Source organism: Tupaia chinensis, unplaced genomic scaffold, assembly GCF_000334495.1.
Source record: "Tupaia chinensis unplaced genomic scaffold, TupChi_1.0 Scaffold000407_1, whole genome shotgun sequence".
Classification (NCBI taxonomy): Eukaryota; Metazoa; Chordata; class Mammalia; order Scandentia; family Tupaiidae; genus Tupaia; species Tupaia belangeri.
The window spans coordinates 217488-239196 of NW_006159909.1; the positions used below are offsets into that span (position 1 = coordinate 217488).

Sequence of the window (21709 nt, forward strand, 5' to 3'; positions counted from 1 at the left end):
CTTTGTCTTCTTTTTTTTTTTTTTTTTGAGAGATTTTTTCTGTAGGGTGCATGCACTCACTAGAGAGAGACAGAGAGACAGAAATCACCCCCAGTGGGGATGGCTACTCTGCGATCCCTTCTTCTCCATTCTTCTCTCAGGATTTTGGGCACATATGACACATGCCTGTCCTGAATTTTTCCCTTTTTTTTCTTTTTCTTCCCTACTGCCCCAAGCTGCTGGGTCCAGGGATCAGACCACAGAGTCAGCTATGTGAAATTCAGCATCTTAATCACCACTCCACCTTCTGACCCTGGTTAATTTCCCTGATAAATTTCTTTCTTTTTATTTTTTAAGAATTACTTGTTTTTAATTTTATTTATTATCATCATGCTTAACTTTTGACCAACAAGAAAGAGGGGGAGAGAGTGAGAAAGCAAGCTGCCAGGTCCAGGACTCGAACCATGGTCAGCCATGTGGGAATCCAGTGCCTCAACCACCACACCACCTGCCAGCCCCACAACCCTAGTTTTAAATCACCAGGTCCAGGCCTCAAACTGCTTTCGACTACGTGGGAGTCCAGCAAAAAACAAACAAACAAAAAAAAACATTGTGCCCTCTGCTGGTCCCATCAAGGCTTCTTGGGACCATACTGTAGCATGGCCCGAAGCTGGAATCTGGTCTGAGGAACTAGAACCTGGTTCTGTGGGAGCAGCAGAGGCAGTGGGCACTCACAGGCTTTGAGAGGGGGTTCCCGATGAACCACCCCAGGGGGCCTCCATCCTCTGAGGCCCCAGTCTGTGGCTTGTGGTCAGACCTAATGCCATCTTACCTGTCCCCACTGCAGGAGAGCTTGGAAGGGACCTGCACTGTCTCAGCCTACCCTGGCCCCAGGCCCCCACGCTGCACTCTGGACAGCTATGCCTGGGTGACCCCAGGGCTAGACAGCAGCTCCCAGAGCACGCAGCCTGCATAGCAAAGGGCAGCGCCTGAGCTGAGCCTGCCAGAGGACTGCTGGGGCCCTGGGCTGGTGGCAGGTACCTGGAGATGGGCAGGGGGAGGAGGCTATGCAGGGTCACAGGAGAGCTGCCCTGCCTAATCCCAGGGATCTGACCATTCCGGAAGGGTCGGTAATGGAGCCTTGGCCATGAGCTGTGAGTGGACATTGCCATTGGTTGACCTTCCAAGGCCTGGGGCCTTCTGTGGCAGACGGGTTGCGGCAGGCACCTGTCCTGTCATTAGACTGTGGGTCAGCTCCGTCCAGGTGTGCTGTCCTTGTAGCAGAGCTTGGCTTCCCTTTGGGAAATTCCACATCACCTCTTTTGAGGGTGCACCCTGAGGAATGCTGGCTGGCCTACCCAGGGAACTCTCAGAGCCTGAGCCCCCGCTCACCCATCCCAATCCTTCACTGCGAGTCTCTTGGAACCCCCCATGCAAGCCCCACAGACTGTTGGCTGGGTAAGCAATTAAGTCCTCACTTCAAACAACCACATCTTTAAAAGCTGTAATTTGTAGCCCAAAATAGCTGCTTGTTCCAAGAGCCAGGAGAGCCCTCCATGTGCTCCCCTTTCAACTTGCAGCCAGTTAATTCACTTCTGACACTTGAGTTGCCCTGACACCTGGTCCATGCTCTCTCAGGAGAGCGGGAGGTGCGGTGGCTGCACGGGAACTGGAACTTTCTGCGTGTATTTGGCGAATCATTTTTGTTCTGGAAGTCCATTCACTTCTTCCATGCACACGAGAGTCGAAGAGACAGGTAGCACCCCAAGAGGGTCTTGATGCCACGATCCACCCCCAGCCTCAGCCACCTGTGGATCACAGGCACACACGTGTGCAGTATACTCAGGGAGGTCTCTGGGCGCAAACCTGGAACCGTCCCACGTGAGATCGCCTCCCAGAGCGCCATGTTTTACCACCATGCCATCACCTGGCCCCGGAAATCTTTTTGAGCAATTAGATGTGCTGATTGAAGTTGGGGGATTCCTGACTCAGGTTTGCGTAGTCCCAGCTTTTTGTGTGACTCCAGAGTGAGGAGTAAAGAGAAAATGACAGCATAACTTCAGAGGAAAATGGATTAAACTCTCTGGACGTTATTTCCTCATCTCTAAGAGGAGACCATCTTTACTTGCTGGGATTTTAGAGGAGAGAACGAAACCACCTCTTCTGCAGAGTGCAGGGCAGACGCTGGCCAGGGAGAGTGTCCAGCAGGGCAGCTCCCTTTCCCTTCTCCTGTGCTGGCAAGGAGATCTTAGGAAGGACTCGGCTGATGTCAGGAAGATCAGGGGGTGGAACACCTCCAGGCTCACGGGAAGTGCCTCACTCAACCTGCAATGTCTTGGTCTTGGGCTGGCATGCCTGGAATTCTTGGGGCTGGCTTCTGGGTTTGGTTTCCAGATGTGGAAGCAATTTAAGTTCTGTTTTCATAATCCCCAACAGTTTGCCTCCGAAATCCACATTCTCATTGCAAAGTCAGGCCGTTGGCTCTGTTTGGAGGGCAGGGGGTAGACCAGAAGGCCTGTGTAAATTCGTTCTGTTCAGGAAGTGCATTTCCTGGGCACTTGGATCTGGGACCCAGGGCTTGGTCGGAAGGTAGGTTCACCTTTCCCGCGGTTTTCTTGGAGATGAGTCACTTAGTCAAACTGGCCAGCGCCTTCAGTCACCACCACTGACCCTGGGTTGTGTGGGGGAGGAGTAGGCTCAGGTTTCGGCCATGTCAGAGGGAAGCTAAGCAGTGTGCCCACGTGTCCCAGGAGTGCCAGGGGCCCTCCTCCCACACCGACCACAACAGAGGGAAGCAATCTGCTCTGGATTTCAAGTAGCCAGAAATACTGTCTGGCAGGGAGAAACTGGTAATATCTTGCTCAATTACCGAGCTCTTCTGGCCCCAGAGGCGGCCTGACCCAGATCAGACGTTCTGTGAATGAGGGCCCGTGGTTCCAGGGCTAACCGCTCCCATCTCTGCTCTTGTAAACCAGGCACTGTGTAGGTAAAATAGCCTTTATATTTGTCTTGTAACTGCACTAAATACAGTTCAGGGCAGACAAAGTTGCCTTTTAAGTCTAGTGTCTCTGAACTGCACATACACTTCTTTACAATGAAGTACGACACCTATATTATTGAGAGAACACAAGAAAATGGAAGCAATTGACTTATATTTGAATATAATGTTTACAAAACATCACCCTGATCAACTACCCATTAAACTTGGGTTTCCTCAAAGTATAGTTTCTTAAGCAGCAGTAGTGTCTCGAACTGATCACGAAAGAGAATTCAGCACTGCTTTTGAGGAGAGATCAAAAGTCCATCAATCTCAAGTCTCTCTCCCTCTCTCTTTCTTTTGAACTTACTTATTCCGTGAATAAGAGAGAGAGAAACAGAGACAACACCCCTGACAGGATCTCGATGCCGCAATCCCCCCAGCTTTAGCCAGCCCGGATGGTGGGCACACGAGTGCCCAGCCTACTCAGGAAGATCTTTGGCCAAGAACAGGCGGCCTTCCCAGCTGGGCCTCCCCGGCAGAGCATCGCACTTTACCCTGCAGCACTGTCCAGTCCGGCCCCTGTCTCTCGGGGTCCTGGAGGTCTAATGTTCCCTTGGACGGTTCACTGGGCTGACCTTGAAGGACTTCACTGTCAGGGTAGGCGAAAGTTCGGGGAGCATGCGTGGAGGTTTCCAGGGGCCTCCTCAGGGAAGGAAAGTACGTAAAAACGCTTGTGGTCAGACCTAATGCCATCTTACCTGTCCCCACTGCAGGAGAGCTTGGAAGGGACCTGCACTGTCTCAGCCTACCCTGGCCCCAGGCCCCCACGCTGCACTCTGGACAGCTATGCCTGGGTGACCCCAGGGCTAGACAGCAGCTCCCAGAGCACGCAGCCTGCATAGCAAAGGGCAGCGCCTGAGCTGAGCCTGCCAGAGGACTGCTGGGGCCCTGGGCTGGTGGCAGGTACCTGGAGATGGGCAGGGGGAGGAGGCTATGCAGGGTCACAGGAGAGCTGCCCTGCCTAATCCCAGGGATCTGACCATTCCGGAAGGGTCGGTAATGGAGCCTTGGCCATGAGCTGTGAGTGGACATTGCCATTGGTTGCCCTTCCAAGGCCTGGGGCCTTCTGTGGCAGACGGGTTGCGGCAGGCACCTGTCCTGTCATTAGACTGTGGGTCAGCTCCGTCCAGGTGTGCTGTCCTTGTAGCAGAGCTTGGCTTCCCTTTGGGAAATTCCACATCACCTCTTTTGAGGGTGCACCCTGAGGAATGCTGGCTGGCCTACCCAGCGAACTCTCAGAGCCTGAGCCCCCGCTCACCCATCCCAATCCTTCACTGCGAGTCTCTTGGAACCCCCCATGCAAGCCCCACAGACTGTTGGCTGGGTAAGCAATTAAGTCCTCACTTCAAACAACCACATCTTTAAAAGCTGTAATTTGTAGCCCAAAATAGCTGCTTGTTCCAAGAGCCAGGAGAGCCCTCCATGTGCTCCCCTTTCAACTTGCAGCCAGTTAATTCACTTCTGACACTTGAGTTGCCCTGACACCTGGTCCATGCTCTCTCAGGAGAGCGGGAGGTGCGGTGGCTGCACGGGAACTGGAACTTTCTGCGTGTATTTGGCGAATCATTTTTGTTCTGGAAGTCCATTCACTTCTTCCATGCACACGAGAGTCGAAGAGACAGGTAGCACCCCAAGAGGGTCTTGATGCCACGATCCACCCCCAGCCTCAGCCACCTGTGGATCACAGGCACACACGTGTGCAGTATACTCAGGGAGGTCTCTGGGCGCAAACCTGGAACCGTCCCACATGAGATCGCCTCCCAGAGCGCCATGTTTTACCACCATGCCATCACCTGGCCCCGGAAATCTTTTTGAGCAATTAGATGTGCTGATTGAAGTTGGGGGATTCCTGACTCAGGTTTGCATAGTCCCAGCTTTTTGTGTGACTCCAGAGTGAGGAGTAAAGAGAAAATGACAGCATAACTTCAGAGGAAAATGGATTAAACTCTCTGGACGTTATTTCCTCATCTCTAAGAGGAGACCATCTTTACTTGCTGGGATTTTAGAGGAGAGAACGAAACCACCTCTTCTGCAGAGTGCAGGGCAGACGCTGGCCAGGGAGAGTGTCCAGCAGGGCAGCTCCCTTTCCCTTCTCCTGTGCTGGCAAGGAGATCTTAGGAAGGACTCGGCTGGTGTCAGGAAGATCAGGGAGTGGAACACCTCCAGGCTCACGGGAAGTGCCTCACTCAACCTGCAATGTCTTGGTCTTGGGCTGGCATGCCTGGAATTCTTGGGGCTGGCTTCTGGGTTTGGTTTCCAGATGTGGAAGCAATTTAAGTTCTGTTTTCATAATCCCCAACAGTTTGCCTCCGAAATCCACATTCTCATTGCAAAGTCAGGCCGTTGGCTCTGTTTGGAGGGCAGGGGGTAGACCAGAAGGCCTGTGTAAATTCGTTCTGTTCAGGAAGTGCATTTCCTGGGCACTTGGATCTGGGACCCAGGGCTTGGTCGGAAGGTAGGTTCACCTTTCCCGCGGTTTTCTTGGAGATGAGTCACTTAGTCAAACTGGCCAGCGCCTTCAGTCACCACCACTGACCCTGGGTTGTGTGGGGGAGGAGTAGGATCAGGTTTCGGCCATGTCAGAGGGGAGCTAAGCAGTGTGCCCACGTGTCCCAGGCGTGCCAAGTCAAACTGGCCAGCGCCTTCAGTCACCACCACTGACCCTGGGTTGTGTGGGGGAGGAGTAGGCTCAGGTTTCGGCCATGTCAGAGGGAAGCTAAGCAGTGTGCCCACGTGTCCCAGGAGTGCCAGGGGCCCTCCTCCCACACCGACCACAACAGAGGGAAGCAATCTGCTCTGGATTTCAAGTAGCCAGAAATACTGTCTGGCAGGGAGAAACTGGTAATATCTTGCTCAATTACCGAGCTCTTCTGGCCCCAGAGGCGGCCTGACCCAGATCAGACGTTCTGTGAATGAGGGCCCGTGGTTCCAGGGCTAACCGCTCCCATCTCTGCTCTTGTAAACCAGGCACTGTGTAGGTAAAATAGCCTTTATATTTGTCTTGTAACTGCACTAAATACAGTTCAGGGCAGACAAAGTTGCCTTTTAAGTCTAGTGTCTCTGAACTGCACATACACTTCTTTACAATGAAGTACGACACCTATATTATTGAGAGAACACAAGAAAATGGAAGCAATTGACTTATATTTGAATATAATGTTTACAAAACATCACCCTGATCAACTACCCATTAAACTTGGGTTTCCTCAAAGTATAGTCTCTTAAGCAGCAGTAGTGTCTCGAACTGATCACGAAAGAGAATTCAGCACTGCTTTTGAGGAGAGATCAAAAGTCCATCAATCTCAAGTCTCTCTCCCTCTCTCTTTCTTTTGAACTTACTTATTCCGTGAATAAGAGAGAGAGAAACAGAGACAACACCCCTGACAGGATCTCGATGCCGCAATCCCCCCAGCTTTAGCCAGCCCGGATGGTGGGCACACGAGTGCCCAGCCTACTCAGGAAGATCTTTGGCCAAGAACAGGCGGCCTTCCCAGCTGGGCCTCCCCGGCAGAGCATCGCACTTTACCCTGCAGCACTGTCCAGTCCGGCCCCTGTCTCTCGGGGTCCTGGAGGTCTAATGTTCCCTTGGACGGTTCACTGGGCTGACCTTGAAGGACTTCACTGTCAGGGTAGGCGAAAGTTCGGGGAGCATGCGTGGAGGTTTCCAGGGGCCTCCTCAGGGAAGGAAAGTACGTCGGCCTGCTGGGGCTGCTACGGCAAAGTATCACCAGTTATCACTGGGGGCTTGAACAGCTGAAATGAATTTTCCCCCAGTTCTGCAGGCTGACCTGTGAGATCAGGTGCCAGCTCTGGTTTCTTCTGAGGCCTCTCCTCAGCTTGCAGGTGGCTGTCTTCTCCCTGTGCTTTCACATGGTCTTCCTCGTGTGTGTGTGTGTGTGTGTGTGTGTGTGTGTGTGTGTAAGAGAGAGAGAGGGAGAGAGAGCTTCTGGGTCTTAATTTCCTCTTTTTTTTTTTCTTTTTTTTTTTTTTGAGAGGTTTTTGCTATAGGTCGCGTGTGCTCACCAGAAAGACAGACAAAAGAGACAGAAAGCGAGAAATTAGCCCCCAAGGGGGATGGCCACATCGCAATCCCTTCTCCATTCTCCTCTTGGGATCTTGGGCACACATGCACATGCGCCCGGCACAAGTTTAAGCCACTGGGTCCGGGACTCAAACCACAGTTGACTACATGGGAGTCCAGCGACATAGCCATTATGTCAACTCCTGGTCCCCCTAATTTCCTCTTCTTATAAGGACATTGGTCTTCTGGGTTAGGGCCTACCCATACCATCTCATTTTAGTTCAGCTGTCTCTTTAAAAACCCTATCTCCAAAAAGAGTCATATCTGAGGTACTGAGGGTTGGGGTTTCAACATACTTTTTTAAGGGGGGACAAAAAGGAACCTCCCTCCAAGAGGAAGAAGAAGAGGAAGATGAGCAGAGGCTGGCCTCCTGGGAGAGCCTGCACAGAGGGGAGGTCGTTCTGTGGTCAGGCAGAGGGGTGGAGGCCCACCTCTTGTACAGGGCTCCCGAGGAGGGCTCTTGGCCACAAGCTGTGTCTGGAAAGGTTTCTAGAAATATCATGACTCATGAGTTGTCTTTTAGAGACTGTCATCCTTAACCTCTTCAGCCATTGTTGCCTCTTGGTCCTGCCATTGGGATCACAGACAGCCCGTCCTTCAGTTTTTATTTTGTCCTCAAGTGTTGCCCTTGTCCTGCAAGCTGTGTCTGTCTGTCTGTCTTTTCTTTCTTTCTAAAAAGAGAGATTTTTGCTAGAGAGTGCATGTTCTTGCTGGAGAAACAAAACAAGAAATCACCCGCCAGGGCATATTGTCATGCTGCAATCCCTTCTCCATTTTACTTGGGATTTTGGGCGCACGCGCGTGCGCACACACACGTGCCCAGGGTGTTTAGCTGTTGTCCAGGACTTGAACTGCAGTCGACTACATGGGAATTCAGTGATGTAACCATTATGCCATCTGCTGGTGCCCTGAGCTGCGTCCTATTCACCCTACCTCTAGTATAATAGTTTTTAAGGAAGCTGCTTCACGTTTCCATATTCCTTATAAACGGAGCTGAACCCAGTCAGGGATTTCACATTTTTCTTTAAACCAGTTCAACAAGTTTGGGATAAACTATCCTTTCTTTCTTTTCTTTTTTTTTTTTTCTTTTTAATAAAATTGGTATACTTTATTTTATTTATTTATCTTTTACATATATTTATTTGTCTATTGATCTATTGTGATTATTTTTTTTTAAGTCGCCTGGTTCGAACCACAGTCTACCATGTGGGAGTCCAGTGCCTTAACCACTATGCCACCTGCTGGCCCCTGTTGTGTTTACTTTTAACAGACCAGAAGAATAAGACCTGTGAGACTTGATTATGGCTGCAGAGGTCAGTCACACCTGCTGAGGCTGGGACATTCTTGGTTTGCAAACTCGAACTCCCCAGAGTTTTGCCCAAAGCACAGCTCTGCAGGGTGCAGCCCTTCCCCTTACCCACCCTGACACCATGGCTCCAAAGCCCCCCACAGCCCCTCCGATAGCCTTGCCAGTAGGCTTCATCAGCCACACAAGCTGCAGATAGTACCCCTCACCTGTCACCTGGGCTCCAGGCAGCCCGGCGAGGGAGCGACAGCACGATTAGGAGTTTGCAAGCCCCGTCGCTCTCTGGTGCTGTGGCCATATTTGCTTTATCTAGGTATGTAACTTCCCCCTGAGCTATTTGGAAGGAAATTGGACCAAATATGATCAAAAACTGAAGACATTCTCCTTCATAGCTATGTATAGCACTAACACTCCTGGCAAGATTAAGCATAACTCTGTAACATCGCCTGATATCTAGCCCAGAGCCCCGCTTCCCTGTGTGTCCTCCAGAGGTCTTCTACAGCTGGGTGGTTGTTTGTTTGTTTACTCTGGGATCTAATCACAGATGGCTGTATAGTTTTTCTGTCTCTTGGGTTATCTGGAAAGTCATGATGCATTTTTGTGTAGAAAAATATGTCACAACTTCCCCGATGACTTAATAGCACAGGCTGACCCATGGCATGGTGGCTAAGGTGACTGGATATCACATGGCCAGCTGCTTGGTCCAAGTCCCTGACCTGATGGCTTGAAACACATGCCAGGTGCCTGAGTATGCATGCCCGAAGTCCGGCGAGGAGAGCAGAGGAGAAGAGATTGCGGAGTGACTTCCCCAGTGGAGGTGCTTTCTTACTTTCCCTCTTTCTGTCTCTGTCTGGTGAAAACACATATTCTCTAGCTTAAAGAAAAAAAAAAAAAAGAGAGAGAGAGAGAGAGAGAGAAAGAAAGAAAAGAAAATTGAGAACCACTGGTCTAGAAAAAATCCTTCTCATTCTTTTTTTTTTTTTTTTGAGAGGTTTTTTCGCTATAGGGCACGGGCACTCGCCAGACAGACAGAGAGAGACAGAGAGACAGAAAGTGACAAATCACCCCCCAGAGGGGATGGTCACGCCGCAATCCCTTCTCCTCCATTCTCCTTTCGGGATCTTGGGCACGCACACACACGTGCCCGGTGTGAGTTTTAAGCCACCGGGTCCAGGACGCGAACCGCGGTCGACTACATGGGAGTCCAGTGACATAGCCATTACGCTAACTGCTGGTTCCCTCATTCATTTTTTTAATGCCATTCTCTTTTGAAATAGATGAGGTCAGTCATCTCGTAGAATGTCCCGCACGCTTTTTCATCTGTTTTTCCCATGGTGTTGGGTAGCCCGTTTCTCTAACTTCTGTTTTCCCTTTAGATAGAAGTTAGGTCCTAGATTGGCTTGATTAGAATTGATTATTCAGTTAAGACTACGTCATAGGTGATGCTGTGTACCTGATACTAAATCATATCAGAGACCAGGATGTGGTTCTTTCAAAATAGTGATCCTAAGTTTGATTATTACATTAAAGGGACATAGTCTCCCTTCTCCATAGTGGAGGTATGCAGGGTTTTGGGTGATTTTTGTTTGTTTGTTGTAGGGTACATGCACTTGCCAGGGAGAGAAAGAGAGAGAGAGAGAAAGTGAGGGGTCCAGCAGATGACATAATGGGTACATCGCTATACTCCCATGTAGGCAACCATGATTCAGGTCCCAGACTGGGTGACTCAAAACTCATGCTGGGTGTGTGCATGTGTGCCCAAAATCCTGAGGGGAGAATGGAGGAGAAGGGATTACAGTGTGGCCATCCCCCCAGGAGTGATTTCTCGCTTTCTGTCCCTCTGTCTCTGTCTCTCCAGTGAGCGCATATGCCTTAAAGCAAAAATCTCTCTTTAGGGGAAAAAAAAAAAGAGGGAAAGTGAGAAGTCATCCCGGGGGCATGGTCACACCACAATTGCTTCTCCTCCATTCTCCTCTTAGGCTTTTGGGCATGCATGCACATGTGCCCAACATGTTTTTGAGCCACCGGGTCCTAGACTTGAACCACACAGTTGGTCATGTGGGATCCAGCTATCTTAACCTTCATGCTACCTGCTGGCCACTCCTTATCTTTTTTTAAAGAATTATTTAATTGTACTGTATTTATTTTAATTTGACCAGAGAGGAACAGAGTAAGAGAGGGAGAGGGAGAGGGAAAATGAGAAAGCAAGCCGCCAGGTCTAGGATTTGAACCATGGTTGGCCATGTGGGAGTCCAGCACCCTTAACCACTACGCCACCTGCCGGCCCCCCCTTATCATTTTTCAATGTCCCTCTGTCTCTTGCCTTAGAATCTGTTCATCTGAAATTTACATAGTCTCACCGGCTTTCTTTCTGTTGGTATTCACGTGTATATCTTTTTTCATTTGTTATACTTTTGACCTGTGTTCTTTCATTTATTGTCATTTTATAATATATGCCTTCCTTTTTAAATAGTTGTACACATTTATAGGGCAAAGTATAATTTTTCAATATAAGATCACAATGTTTAATGACTATCTGTGAGTTTATGCTTTACTGTATACCTGGTAAATAGCATGTGTTTTTTAAAATCTGGTCTGACAATATTTATCTTAAATAGGATTGTTGATTCCATTTTCATTTAAGGTATCACTGATACAGCGGAGTTGTTACTTGTTTTTTATTTGTCCCCTCTGACTCTTTTTCTCTTTATCCTTCCGGATGATTCAAGCTTTTCTTTTTGTTATTTCTACCCTCTATTATTTTCTAGTAATGCAGTTATTTTCCTTTTTCAGCTGTTACCTTTGATATGTGCACATGTTGTTGGAACAAAAGTGGCATGGTGGGGATGGAGGGGTCAGAGTGTCTCCCTGAGGGTGGACAGCCCAGCAGCCATGAGGAGTGTTTCCAGTGGGGCAGATCATGGTCCAGGGTCTGGCCTATAGCCTAACAGACTTGAAACCCAGATCTGATTGGCCCTTCCCACACCCCTGGGCTCAGATCTACTCACACCCATAGATCGTCCCTAGGGGGACCTGTGGGGGCAAGAATACCAGTTGTTTCCTTTGTGTGAGAGACGCACTCTGGCAGTGAGCTTGGCTAGCCCTCTCCTCCTCATCGGCAGGCTTCCAGGAGCGGAGGAGGGTGAACACAGACAGGCCTGAGCTGGGGTTCGGGCAGGCGTTGAATGGTCTCTGGCTCTGGGCTGGCTGAGCCGGCCCCATAGCTTTTGAGGCAGATGGGATATGCTGGGAGCAGACAGAACACCCAGCCAGAACACTGCCAGGGTCTGCCTCGGACCTTCCTCCTTTTTTTCTTTTTCTTTTCTTTTTTTTTTTTTTTTAATTTACCATAGAGTGTGTGCACTTGCTGGGAAAAGTGGGGCTAGAGAGAGAGAGAGAAAGTGAGAAAACACCTCCTTGGGGATGGCCACGCTGCAGTCCCTTTTTTCCATTCTCCTCTCAGAATTTTAGGCGTGCAAACAAATGTGCAACCAGTGTATTTTTCAAGCCATCAGGTGTGGGACTTGGAGCATTCAGTCAGCCATGTGGGATCTAGCTACCTTAACCACCAAGCCACCTAGCTGGGCCTAGACCTCTCTCTCTCTTTTTAAGAGAGATTTTTGGTAGAGGGCACTCGTGCTTGCTGGAGAGACAGAAAGAGACAGAGACAGAAAATGAGAAATCCCTCCCACCCCAGGAATGGCCATGCTGCAATCCTTTCTCCTCCATTCTCCTCTCAGGATCTTGGGCACGCATGCACATGCACCCAGCATGAGTTTTAAGCTGCCAGGTCCAGGACTTGAACCGCAGTTGCCTATGTAGGAGTTCAGTGACTCCTACATTATGCCCTCTGCTGGTCCCCAGACCTCTCTCTTTATGTTTCCCAAAAGATCGATCAGTCTGACCCCCATCGAGGACATGCTTTGTTTTAATAAGCCCTCAATACTCAGGTCCCTTTGCCCTGCCACCCTTGAGGAGGTTTGCACCTCTCGGATTTCAGGTTAGCTGCTGGGGAAGGGAGGTTATCTGACATCTCTCATCCCCAAGTTTCTCTGAGAGCTGTGGACACCCTCCTCCTTCCCTCGTTCTCCTCTGACATTGTCTCAGCAGCAGCATGCGTGTGACCGGGGAGGGTGTGAGTTCAGGGAGAGAGACCGTTCACACTGTGATGAAAACACTGGCAGAAAGGCAGTGTGACCTTCACACCCCTTTCCAAGGCCACACAGCAGCAACATCCTACTGCTTGCTTCAGGATGGTGGCCTGAGGGTGCTTGAGAAACGCGAGCATGACTCTGTCTTTCTCCCTGCTCAGTACCAGTTTGAGAATTTGCAGCCAGTGGGTCACAAGTCCAGGACTGGGCCGAGTCTGCCCCAAAGCTTCCATCTCCCCACCTGCCAAACGGGGTGATTATGTATCTTCCTCCGGGGGCGATACGAGGACCAAAGCCCGCTCATTTCTGACTTGACTGATGAGTACCCAAGAACACCAGTTGTCCCTGTGTCCCCATCCCAGGAGTGGCAGTCTACCTTATGATGACATGGAGTGTGGCAGCCGGGGCGTCCCCACTGCAGTGTCCTAGAGGTCTCTGTTGAGGGGCAGTCTTAGCTGCTGGCTGCACCCTTCCTTCACGGTGAGGTTCCAGGGGTGGGTCCTAGAGCCCTGAGCCAGGAGGACGGAGCTCCAAAGCTGCTTCGGCTGCCCCAAGGACTCTGGGACCCCTCATCTGGCCTGGGGAGGGTTCATGCAGGCTGTCTGGTCTTCCTGACCTGGGCCTTCATGACCAGGACAGGAAGCTCAGGGCTGCTGAGCTTTGAGCTCAGTGTGCGGTCGGCCCCGGGCTGTCTGGTGACCTGGTGTTCCCATGCGTGTCCTTGACCTGGCTGGGGCTGCATCTGAGCTGAGGTTACTTTTGTTCAGAAGGCAGGGCTGAGGCACCAGCCCTGTGTGGTGCTTAACCCCCACTTTGTTCCCACCCTCGCCACTTGACTGGCACTTGGATAGCCCTCTGTTGTACTAGAATCAGAATCGGCCGCTGATGAGAGCCCAGCCACCCACCTGCAGGACGAGGCCCAGCTTCAGAGCAGGGCTGGCAGCAGGGCCGGCAGGAGTTGGTTGCGGCCTGGGTTGCTTACCAGCCTCTGCTGTCACATCTTTGCGTGAGCAGAGCGGCTGCACCATGATGGGCTCTAGAAGATCGCCCAAGCAACCCCACCTGCTCCCTATAACTGGGGAGTTAGCTCCCTGCACTGAATCAGCTGCCAGCTGTGGAGAAGTCCCAGAGACCTGACCCAGGCCCATCTCTGTTCGGGGCGACAGCTGATGGCTGGTGAGCACGTAATGAGGGGTTGCATCGCTGGCCTAGCCCTGGCAGCAGGCTGGCATCTCCCTAGTGCCGGACGTGGTGTGTGTCCACCCCCTTCCCGCTGTGGTGTTCCACGTGTGCCGACTGGTGCCTGGCTGCGAGGGAAGCCACAATGTGCCCGCCTGGCTATTTTTACCTAGGCTGTCCCCATAGAGCTGTTCTTTGGCTCTGGGATGCTGCCTGGGGAGAGGAGCTATTGCTAGGGCTGGGGGTGGAGGAGCCGCAGCTCAGAGCCTCCTGGACTCCCTTCCCAGGCAGCACCTCATCTTCACACGTCTTAAAGAGTGAGTGAGGTTAACATGCGAGGGACCTCCCAGGAGATGGGCAGGAGGGGACACTGATGGAGGGGGACAGGCTCTGGCTTCCTGAAGCTGAGCCCAGCCCAGTGGGTCAGGCGGGGGAGAGAGAAAGGGCCCCGGGATTGTATGGAAGCCTAGGCCAGGAGGCACCCCGCTTGCCTTCCTTCAGTACGTCTGAGACAGTAAGAGCTCAGGGCCTTTGAGCACTGTCTGGGTGCTAAGAACAGGAGCCAGCTCATAAACCCCGTTTTAGAGATAAGACTGAGGCCCTGAGAGGTTGGATGAGCAAGGCCACGGAGCTCGCACGTGGTGGACCAGGACTTGAACGCCCAGTCCACCTGGCATTCGTTCCACCACATTTCTGCCCCTCTTTGCCATCTTCCGGCACCCTCTGGGTGGGAGGCATTATCCTGGATCCTCTGGGGCAGTCCTGCCCGTGGGTCCCTTCACGTCCGTTTTCAGATGGAGCTCAGAAGTCACATGGCTTATCCAGGGGTCACACAGCAGGCAGGGACCACACCGGATTGGCACATCCTTGGGTCCCTGTGATTAGGCTGTGCCTGGCTCACCACTCCATGGCACGGTGTGGTCCAGCAGGACCCGTTAGTCACCGTCCTGTGTGCCCGTGGTGCTGCTGGGGACCCAGACGTGGAAATCCCCGTGACTTCCCACTGAGGGCGCCATCCCCTTGGGAGCGTAGCAGTGTGGTCCCCAGAGTGGCGTCCCCGACACAGTAGCTCCAGGGCCATGCCGAGTCCTGGTACGGGTGTATTGAGGCAGCTCCCCACTGGGGTGAGGTGGGTAAGGACAAGGACCAAATGAAGTTGTCGAGCCCGGGCCTGCCACATCCCACTCCGAGAGCGTGGGCAGGGAAGCTTGCCCCCTCTGAGGCCTGGATGCCCCTGTGTGCACTAAGAGTTGGCCTTTTCAGCAACCCTTGAACTCAGCCTTTGCTTACTTCCTACAGGAGGAGAGTGACTCTGGGCCTGCCAGTCCTGCTGATAGTGAACACGGCTCTGGAGATGAGGGGGCCCCGGGCAGGCTGTTGTGCCTCCAGACTCCCACTTCAGACTGGGCCAGCTCTATCTAGCCCAAGCTGGACATGGGGTGGAAAAATGGAGGCAGGGTTGAGGCGAGGACTGCTGGTGTCCCAGGCCTGCCCTGCTGGAACAGCCGGCCCAGACCTGCTTCCCAGCCATGGGCCTCAGAACTCTTTCCAGAAACCCCAGGCCTGGCTTCTTTGAGGAGGGCCGGCATCCCTCCCGCCCCTGTCTGCCTAGGGCCTTACTGCTGACCACCCGGGGTCCTGTGAGTAGTAGGCCGCTCAGCCTCTGCAGCACGTGGCCCCACGGGACCAGGTCGGGACGTGACGTAAGGCTCCCACAGCTGCTGGCCCTGTGGCACTTGTGTATATTGTCATGTGTGGCCCCTAGGACGGCCTCTGAGTTAGAGGTGACTGTCCCCAGTCTGTAGGCCTGGACCCTGGAGCTCAGAGAGGTCGCTTGTCCAAGGTCGCATAGCCCATGAGTGGCCAGGCCAGCCGGGACCGAAGCCCAGCTTACCTGTCCCCAGAGCCCTGCCCTTGCCCAGTCCCACCCTCAGGTCTCCCCGTTCATGGGAGGGACACACTGTGTCTGCTCGCTCTCTCCTGGGACCCCCTGCAGGGCAGAAGGAGGCAGCCTGGGGTGGTCAGGACCGCACAACCAAGCCTGCACGGTCCACGGTGGCTGCCTATGCCTGCAGGATGGGGAGCTCTGTGCTTGGGGTGACCCTAGGCCCCCAGGGTCAGAGCCTTGGGGAGTCAGGCTGGACCAGAGACAACACCTGGTGCTGCCTGCCAAGGATGCCGCCCTGCCCTTCCTGCAGGCCCCAGACAGCAGACACAGCCATCTGTGCAAATCTGAGGGGATGTGTGGGGTTCCAGGGCTGGACAGCGCCCTGCTGCTGGGGCCACTGGACAGTGACGAGACACCTTGCATGGATGTCTTCATACGCCAGAGAGCAGGGGCTGGAGGTGGGGCCCTGAGGCTCTCAGAAGTTGCCCTGGGCACAGACCTGGCTCGCCTGGGAAAGCAGGCCCTTGGGTGGTCATTCCCTACTCCCAACCTGCCAGCCCGCTGGGACTGGGCATCCTCTCGCTCCTGGTAGGAGCACCACAGTGATGTGGGCACGGACGGTGTGGCCAGGGCAAGCCGGCAGCTCTCCGGCTCCTGGGGCGGGATGATTTGTCCTCTCCCCCCAGACACCCTGGGGGCTACCACAACCCAGATTCTCACTGCCGGATCCCCACTGTTGGAACCGGCCTTGGGTCTGTCTGGAACGGGGCTGGAATCCTGCAGCAGGAGAACTTGTCTAGCCACCCTCGGGCAGGATGCCCTTGAGCTCCCTCCTCCACATTCCCCAGAGATCTCGCATGTGAACAAGGCGGCCTTTTCTTGAAAGTGTACAGACAGGAGACTCTGTGGCCCTGACCTGCATGGCCACATGGCCAGAGCGTGACTCACAGCCCAGGAAGCCACCGGAAACTCTGGAAGGGTGGTGTTTTTATTATAGAAGGTTCTCCCTTTCACTTTGCCATTATCTGAGAAGCATGAAAGAGAGACCCTGGCCCAGAGGGGTTTCTAAGATGTCCCTGAGCCGTCCCAGCCAGCAAGCAGTGGCTCAGGGAGGGGATAAGAGGCTGCCTTCCAGCACCTTCCTGCGGCTGTCTCCACTATGCCTCCCTCCCCGAGGTACTTGAAATCAAAGCAGGCTGGCCTCCAGCCCCCAGCAGCTCCCTCCTGGTCCCGGTGAGAGGAGGAGCTAGTGGCTCTCCCCAGACTCTTCCTCAGAGGCCTCATGGCATGAAAGCTGGGGCTGGGGTCTACAGGCCATGGAGGGGACAGTGGTGGCTAGGGCTGCAATTGTGCAGGACGGATGCCTTGTGGTTGGCACAGACCCGCCCCGGACTAACCAAGGCGTACAGTTGTCTTCTCATAGCGGCCCTTATCCTGCTTGGACTTAGGGAGAAACTACCAGGAATGATTTTAAGGTCACAATTAAAATTCCTGTTTGCCTTGGGCAGATAACTGTGGATTGAATGAAGAGGGATTAATACAGGAAAAGGCTCATCTTAAGACAAAATGGAGCTGTTACTGATGGAGATGGGGAGGGCCCGGGGCTGGGCGCGTCAGAGCCTGCTTCAGGTCTCCGCAGGGCCCTGTGTGCACTGGGAAGGGCCAGGCAGCCGCCCTGCCACACTGAGCCTCACCTTCGCCAGGTGTCAGACAAGGTGGGATCCCGAAATCCCTGCCCTGCACACAGCAGGGAGAGGTGGATGGCTGTATGTGACAGACAGACGGAGGACACTCTGAAAGGCGAAGGGCCAGGTGGATGCCGGCCGTGCTCGGGCCGAGGCCTCAGATCTTTCTGTGGGGGCGGCGGTCTTGTTGGGAGGGTGAGACCTGCCGGTTCTGCCGACCCCCTGTGACTGAGACTACCACTCGAGGTCACTTTTTCCACCCTGGGTTGGGGCTCAGGTCCATATGTGGGTTGGGAGAGGGTGGTGATCCCCTCCTGCATGCCCTGCGTTGGGTGTCCTGGTGGAGCAGAACGCCCAGTGTACACTTGGCCCCTGGGCCTTGTGAGTTGGCCGAAGCCCAGGCTGGGCACCTGAGGAGCATGGCTGCTGGTCTCCCGTTGGTGCTCTGCCTGCCTGCTGGAAGCCAGGGGCCTGCAGCCCCCTTAAGGCCCCTGTCAGCCCGGGGAGAAGGTGGGCCCTGGTGACACACAGGCAGGGCCCAGTCCCCTCCCACTGCCCACTCCCACCTGGCGCCAGGTGAGGCCTACACCTACACAGAGGGAGGAAGGCTCAGTCACAGGCCACGTGAGGACCGCCATGAGCCAGAGCAGGCTGGAGTCCCAGCAGTGCCACCGCTCCCTGCCGGGTGGCCAGGGAAAACATGTTGTTCCTTCACAGCCAGGGAGGCACAGGCCTGGCGCGTTGCTCCTCCCTGAGCCCTGGCTCCCTCCAACCGTGTTTCTCTCTGGGTTTCCCCACTCCGAGACTCCCAACCAGGATCTCCCACCAGGCGGGTAGTGGGCAGTGGGCGGTGGGCGGTGGGCAAGCAGCTGCGTCCGGCGGAGTCCTGGGCAACCCTGTAAGATGAGCGCTTCTCATCCTCTCCTCCACGTCCAAAACCCGCAAAGTGGGTGGGCAGGGCAGGGGGCACCCATGATAAATGAAAGCAGGTGTGTGGCGGCCAGTGACTTTTGGCAGGTTGCTCTCCGAGCCTCAGTTTCCCCGCAGTAAGGTGGGGAGGACAGGTGTTGTCATGAAGCACAGCAGGACAGACCGCCACGCAGCATGGCAGGATAAGGTGCGTGGGTCCCCTTTGCTTCTGCCAGGCTTGCAGCCGGAGGGCTTGCCCCCTTCCCTGGGGTATTTTTCGTGCAGGCGAGCAGTCGCTTCCCCTAGCTCGCTCACAGCAGGCCCTGGCTGGCCTCTGCCTCTGCAACTCTGCCTCCGCGGGAGGCTCTCCAAGGGCTGGGGGCAGGCGGGCTTGGCTTGGCAGCGACGTCTAGGCAGACAGGGCCCTGTGGACACCACTTACACAGCCATCCCCACGGTCGGATGCCCCTGTGATGCCCGCTTCATTGGTCCATCTGGTGCTCAACCCGAGTCTCAGCGAGAGCAGGCCAGCTCTGTCATTGCCCTGCATTCTTGGCCAGGTCTCCTGGTGGCGCTAGCCCCCAAGGGACCGCCCGCTCACCAGTGGCAGCAGACAGCCACACACGTCTGGCTGCTCATCCCAGCCTGTGGCCAGCAGCTTCCTCGGATGTCCCAGGGCCTGTTCTCATCCAATACTCCCACAGACCTTTCTCGGCCCTGTTCCTGTCACCTCTGCTGTTTGGGGCTGAGGGGAAAGCACTTACAGTGGGGCGTTCTGCCAGCCCCGGTGAGGAGCGCAGCACAGAACCTCGGCAACAGGTAGAAGTGGTGCCACCGGAAAGTGCCCACCTCCTCAGAGGGAGAGCGGCCCCGAGGAGTGGTTTGGGAGCTGCCCAACCTTCAGTCCAGGGTGACTGCACAGAGCCTGAGCTCCTCCCAGGAAACTGTCCCCAAAGGTGCAGGCAGGCCACACACTGTCCCCACGCCAGGCTGTGTGCTGGGCCCCAGGTCCAGTGTGGGTGAGTTGGGGCCAGAGCTCAGGTGCAAAAGGCCTATTGCTCTTGCTCCCCAGCACGGTTGTGTCAGGGCGAGTCAGGCAGCCCCTCTCCCTGGGCTGGCATCACGCCCTGTCCGGGATTTACTCATCGAGTCCTGCCGTGTGCCAGTTGCTCACGCAAAGTATCTAATTGACACGACGGTCTGTGACATTCCGTCACCAGAGGAGAACTGAGGTTGGGGTTCAGGAAGGTGCCAAATCATGAGAGTGGGTCCCAAGCTGTCCAGTCTTCCCTGTACCGTCAGACTTAACTCATTCGGGGGTGTGCCTGTGACATGGAGCACCAGGACCCCTCTAAGTCCTCTGGTTCCTGAGCAGACTTGCGATCTGAGTGACGACCAGATGCCGAGTGATGCGGCTGGCCTGCTGGGGGCTGGGCCTGGGAGTCCCCCACTTCTCCCTGCACTCTCGTGAGTCGGCCAGCGTGAGAGGCCCGAGACTAGTCATCTGCCAAGGGTTCTCATACTTGGGGTTTCAGGACCTGGGCCTCCCTACACTCCCCTTAGTTGTCCCTGGGCCTGCTGACCCCCTTGTCGTCTGAGGAGCACTGAGTCCCAAGGAGCCAACCTCATTCTGTCCCTTCTGTCTTTCCCAGGGCAGCGAGGGCTCAGACCCCACCTTTGCTGATGGCGAACTTGTCCCCAGGGAGCCTGGCTGCTTCCCCGAGGATGAGGAGGAGGCTATGACACTGGCCCCACCCGAGGGCCCCTCGGAGTCAGACATGGACAGCCCCATGGAGAGCGCCCAGAGCCTGGAGGGTTCTGTGGGGAGTCCTGCTGAGGAGAAGGACGGGGGCCTCGGGGGCCTATTTCTGCCAGAGGACAAGTGAGTTAAAAATTGCCTGTAGCTTGGTACGTGGCCCGGAATGTGGGCCCAGAAATGCGGCTCTTGGAAGGTGTCTCCAGGAAGTAAACGAGACGCACCCTGCATCTGCAGCCCAGGAGCGGCTTCACGAGTAGCAGAAACTCTGAGCAATCTCAGTGCCTAACGTAGGGCAGGGTCTGGAGTTTTAGCCGGCCATGCAAAGTCACATTTCCATAAACGATATAGAATAAACTCAATTCATTTTAAAAGCTTATTACAGGGACCAGCAGTTAGCATAATGGCTATGTCGCTGGACTCCCACGTAGCTGACCGCTGTTGGAGTCCTGGACCCGGTGGCTTAAACTCACTCCGGCACGTGTGCGTGCGTGCCCAAGATCCTGAGAGGAGAATGAAGGAGAAGGGATTGCAGCGTGGCCATCCCACTCCCCCGGGGGGGTGATTTTTTGCTTTCTGTCTCTCTGTCTCTCTCTGTCTTTCTGGCAAGCACTCACACCCTATAGCAAAAAACCTCTAAAAAAAAAAAAAAAAAAAAAAAAACAATTACAAAGATGAAGTATGGATTTAGCTTTGTTTAAAATATATATACCTCTGTAACAAGATAAAAAAGCATATTACAAAGATGAAGTATGGATTTAGCTTTGTTTAAAATATATATACCTCTGTATTCGGGAATGCCAAGACAAATTATTCTAGAAAATTCGGCAGTTAATTCTGGATGGTGGAATGACTGCCTTTTTTTTTTTTTTTAAAGTTTTTGCTATAGGTGTGTTTGTTCACCAAAGAGAGAGAGAGAGAGACCACACTACAAGCCCTTCTCCTCCATTCTCCGCTCAGGATTTTAGGCACGCATGCACGTGGCTCTCAAGCTGCCGGGACTGGGACTCAAACTGAAGCTGGCCATGTGGTATCCAGCGCCTTAACTTCCACTCCGCCTGCTCGCCCATAATTGATCATTTTAATGACCTCCCATCTAATTGGCTATCTAGTCCACATTTTCTGTTTCAGTCAAGCCTTCTCCTAAATCATCAGTGTTATTTAAAAACAGTTTTAAGACCTGAGTGACTTCTCAGTGGAGTGAAGTCATCCTTGAATCTTCAGGGAAAGGGAACGGTGTGTGGTTTCTCAGCACGGGGCTTCTCAAACGCCAGTGAGAGCCCTGCTGTTCTTGGTGGGGCCTTTGGAGCTGCCCGTTGATGAAGAGCGTTCCATATTGTTTCCTGGGAGCAGCTCATCAGCCGTACCGATGACAGGCAACTCAAGAACCAGGGGTTGGACCGGCAGACAGCATGGTGGTTAAGGTGCTGGATAACACATGTGCGGCTCTATGGTTCGAGTCCTGGACCCAGTGGCTTGAAAAACACACTGGGCATGTGCTCATGTTTGCCCAAAACCCCGAGAGGAGACTGGAGGAAGGGGGTTTCAGCATGGTCATCCCTCCCAACCCAGGGAGTGCTTTCTCACTTTCTGTCTGTCTCTGTCTCTCTCTGGCACGGGCATGTACCCTATGGCAAAAACTTGGGCAGTGGGGGTGGGGGTGGGGTGGGAAGCAAGCAATGCCAGAGCCAGGGGCTGTGGACAGCCGACTGTGACCTTGTGGCTAATATCTCCA

General features: G+C 53.8%; 1 protein-coding gene across 2 annotated transcripts in view; it reads left to right on the top strand.

Moving 5' to 3' along the window:
• The window catches only part of RAB11FIP4 (RAB11 family interacting protein 4), a 91213-nt gene that overhangs the window by 57985 nt on the left and 11519 nt on the right, over positions 1-21709 (top strand). For both annotated transcript variants that reach the window (XM_014590105.2, XM_014590106.2), the window contains exon 3: positions 19871-20100. In XM_014590105.2, coding sequence (XP_014445591.1) covers positions 19871-20100 — 230 coding nt within the window. The remainder of the gene's footprint in view (positions 1-19870; positions 20101-21709) is intronic.